Here is a 4,506-nt window from a genome sequence, read left to right on the forward strand (position 1 = left end):
CAAATTTTTTTCTTTAGTTTTTATTGTTAATTGATGGTAAACATACTAATAGCTTACCAAATCAAGTATAAGTAACATGTATCACATAATGACATAATACTTGCCTAATTTAGTAATTAGTTGTAATAATAATATTAAAAATGATTGTAATTAATGTATTCTATTTTTCTAATACAATACTATTTAATATATAATTATATAATTGTAATTGTAATTTACTTTATATAATTATAATATAGAATTTGAAACTTGAATAATAAATATAAAATTGTAATTGTAATTTTAATATATAAATTTTAGTATATATTAAAAAGTGTAAATGTAATATAATATTTAATATAAATTATTCAACATATCTAATATAAAATTTTGAAGGTTCAAGCTTTTTTAAATACATTTTGATTCTTGAACAAGACTATTTAAACAATTTCTTGTACTAAAGTTATCTTTTAAGTGATACTTTGTAGAAAAAAAAGATAGAATGAAGATTATTTGTTAATAATTAGATAAAAATTCAAAGCTAAATTCTTAACAAATGACAGAAATATAAATGAAACAAGAGTTCAAAAATATTTTATAAAATATTATATCTCACAAACTCACAAATATATTACATTGATTCATCTAATCAAAAAATAGAAAAATAATATATACGAATAAAAAGTTTGACATAAATATGAAATATAATAACTATAATTCATTTAATCACTATCACTATTTAACATCATACCCACTAATCTTAGTAACATTGCAAGCTGTTTTTCAGTTACATGTTGCAGTTTCATGTAACCGCAGGGCAAACTCCAAGTGCCACACCACATCTGCCATTGAAGGCCTCACTTCGCCTTCACCTGCCAAACAATTCTCTCCCACCTCTGCAAATGTCTGAAGGGAATCTGAGGTTATGTCACCTATTAAATTAGGGTCTACTATTTGCTCCACAGCACCGTTTCTCAGATGCTTCAGTACACAGTCAGAGAGATTTGTCTTCTCCCCTGACTCGGAAGACATAACAGCGGGTTTCGAACACAAGACCTCAAACAACACTACCCCGAAGGAATAAACATCAGATTTCTTAGTAAGAGCCAACCTGTAGAAGTACTCAGGATCCATATATCCATAGCTCCCTTTCACCTCGGTCGTTACATGGCTCTGATCAGATTTGCCCACTATTTTGGAGAGCCCAAAATCAGAAACTTTGGCACACAAATTTTCATCTAGGAGAATATTGGTACTCTTCACATCACGGTGTATGACTGTTTGGAATGCACCAGAGTGAAGGTAGTCAAGGCCCTTTGCAGCATCAATGCATATCTCCAGCCTCTTCTTCCATGACAAAACACTTCTTCCATGGACGTCCTTGCCATGGATATGCTTCTCCAATGTTCCATTGGGAACATAATCATAAACAAGGCACATTTCTGAGTTCTCATCACAGTAGCCTATGAGGGATACCAGATTCTTGTGCCTAAGCCTTGACAATAGGTCAATCTCATTCCTGAACTCATTAGAACCTTGGAGTGATTGTGGTTTAGCTCTCTTCACAGCAACTCTTATACCGTCATTGATTTCTCCTCTGTAAACTTTTCCAAACCCTCCAACCCCAAGAAGAAGTGAATCGTCAAAATTGTTGGTTGCATCTTGAATCTCTTGAAAAGTGAAGTACCTGCAAGGATATTCAAGTTAAAGATATCAATGAATCGTTGGGACATACATCATTACTTGCTCCATGGTTCAAATGTAAGGTTTTGTGCTGGTTTCAGCTGCATCAGGGTAATAGTAGTCAATGCAACGATCAAGGATGGTTTTCAAGTTGAGTGAATCTGAAGGTTTGTAACTACTCCTTTCCTTTGACAAGTAAAAGAATGTTATCAGATTTATACAATCCATTTGAATTCACTGGTATGCTTCCAGATATAAAAAATGGACTCGGAATCAAATACTGAAGTAAAATAATGGTTATGCAAATCTAGTAATGAAATTTATGAAGAAAACCAAATCCTTCCTAATACATAATGGAGGATATGAATACTTTCAGGGAAGAACTGACGTTGCTTATAAGAGAAAAATTCAATGGTAACTACAAGAATGTTGAATGGCGAGGCGAAAATGAATACTTTCAGGGAAGAACTGGCATTGCTTATAATAGAAAAATTCAATGGTATCTACAAGAATGCTGAATGGCGAGGTGAAGAAGTTCATTTGAGAGGGCATATGAACACTTTCAGGAAAGAACTCACATTGCTTATGATAGAAAAATTGTATGGTATCTACAAGAATGCTGAATGGCGAGGTGAAGAAGCTCAGTTGAGAGAGGGTATGAATACTTTCAGGGAAGAACTGACATTGCTTATGATAGAACAGTTCAATGGTATCTAGAAGAATGTTGAATGGGAGGTGAAGAAGTTCAGTTGAGAATTTATTAGTTATTTTAAATGATGTTTCAAGTCTGTTCCCTGTGGGGGAAAGAACCTATGGTAACTGTCTTGGATATTTTATGAAGGTAGATTCCAAGGAATCCGGTTGAGACCCTATTGCAAGATCGATGGAATATTTCTATTCCATGAAGTAATCTAACATAAATCTCCCTCATAATATAAATTAGGCATAAATAAGAAGACTGAGTACCTGAAAAACATGCTACCTACAAAAGTCGATCCATCGCCGGATGATCCTGTGAATGCGTTCTTGGCTGAAGAAGTAGAAGAAGTTGTTGTAGTCGTCCCTCCTGTAGCATCTATAACAGCGGCAGAGGGCTTTTCATGGGAGCCCTTACTTTTCTCTCTTCTTTTCAGAGCAAAGCATAAAATCATTAAACAGATCAAACTGGCTACACCAGCTAAGCTTCCAGATACAATTCCTATCGTAAAGCCCTTACGCTTGTTACTTCTGGGGCTTCTCACCGGTCCATTTGCTGAGTTTTCTTCAGTTTCTTCTGTTACCAAAGGATTTAGTCCTGCAAGATTTCCAGAACTATCATTTAACTTATATATTTCCAGTCCATTCAGAATAGCATTATAGCGCTCTGACGGCGGCCTTGTTTTGTTGTTGGGATGCAACTCAACAAGTAGGTCTGTAATTCCAGATTCATCTGCAGGGACGAAAATGAGATAATCTCTGTAAATAGGGAGATTAGGCCCTGAAGCCACTTCAACGACATCGAAGGCTTCCTCTGCAGTTTGTTTGTTGATATAAATGTCAAACTTCCTCTGGTTGCCTTCTCTGAATTGAAGCTCACAGAAATGAAATCGAACGAGGTAACTGAAATTGTAGTCGATATTGCTGAAACCCCAGCTTAAATTGGAGTTGAGGTTGATTAGGGAGTCTCCATCCATGGACCTATAGCTGGCATATACATCGTTTGGCGCAAAATCATCGGCCTTTTGAATCTCCGTAGAATTTGTTCCTGTAGCACCCACTGCAGCCCCAAATATGAAATTCGAATCATCAACCCAAGTCCTCCCATACTTATCATAAAAAGGAGATATGCTTTGCCCTCCCACATTCAATCTGTAAAGATTCTGCAAGGCAATGTTCGAGGTTATGAGAAATGTTGACTTACTATTAGGAATAGTAACAGGCTTCTCGAACAGCTTATCTGGAATGGATATGATTTCCATTGCATTGATGAATGCATAGCATTTGGGGTTTCTTGCTTCAGGGGTAAATACGATATCAAGCTGTTTCCGTTTGTTGACAGGAATGCAAAATTCTAAAATTAGTGGCCCTTTTAGAGTTGTTGAGGTGAAATTGTGGAGGAGAACATACTGCCCCCAGTTAACAGAAAAATTGGCGTCATTGAGATTGTGGGTTTTGTAGGAGGAAGGGAAAAAGTGAAAGCGGAGGAAATGCCTCCGAGAAGTGTCTGTGATGGGGATTGTGTATGTGGATTTTTCTGTGAATAGACGGGCCGTTCCGTAAAGGATTTCAGAGGACTGAAATGGTTCAGATGCTGCTGCCTCCTTGCTGGTGGAGGGATTGAATTTAGTTGTATGATGATCTCCAACGAATTCACGCCCGTCTTGTGACGGAATTGTGTTCGAGGAGCCACAATTGAGAAGAATTACGTCCTGATCTGCGGCATGACAAGAAATTGAGAACGCCATGAATGCAAAGAAGAGGAGAGGGTGAATGGTGGACATTGAGTCCATACTTGCCAGTGCTACTTTGAATTCTGATGAAGGTTCTCTAAGAACAATGCTTTTAACTGGTTACTTCCATGGAAGTCTGATGGAAAAGACATACGTTGCTCTTTCTAGTCTGGAAAATTCTTGCGAGGGTTTTATATCAAATTAAGATTCTCATAGAGCTCACAGTTACATAGACTAGGTTTTATATTAAGGATTGAGATAGATTATTGTGACATGTTTTACAATTAATATAATGGTCAGTCTTATTAATTAGAAGTTTGATTCATATGACCGAACAAGTGAATGACTTAACTCATTTGTTCAGGATAAGAGTCCTATTAATTAGAAGTTTGATTCAGAATAAGTGAATGACTTT

General features: G+C 36.2%; 1 protein-coding gene across 1 annotated transcript; it reads right to left on the reverse strand.

The window, feature by feature from the left end:
- Nucleotides 1-625: 625 nt before the first annotated feature.
- On the reverse strand, nucleotides 626-4,305 carry LOC149551272 (receptor-like protein kinase FERONIA). Its single transcript, XM_089786833.1, has 2 exons — nucleotides 2,629-4,305; nucleotides 626-1,666 (listed from the first exon to the last, which is right to left on the reverse strand). The coding sequence occupies exons 1-2, from the start codon at nucleotides 4,149-4,151 to the stop codon at nucleotides 763-765; spliced, it is 2,427 nt and encodes an 808-aa protein (XP_089642959.1). The 5' UTR covers nucleotides 4,152-4,305; the 3' UTR covers nucleotides 626-762.
- Between the last annotated feature and the right edge of the window lie 201 nt (nucleotides 4,306-4,506).

This window comes from Cupressus sempervirens, chromosome 6, assembly GCF_028749045.1.
Source record: "Cupressus sempervirens isolate cs-2001-9-10 chromosome 6, ASM2874904v1, whole genome shotgun sequence".
Lineage (NCBI taxonomy): Eukaryota > Viridiplantae > Streptophyta > Pinopsida > Cupressales > Cupressaceae > Cupressus > Cupressus sempervirens.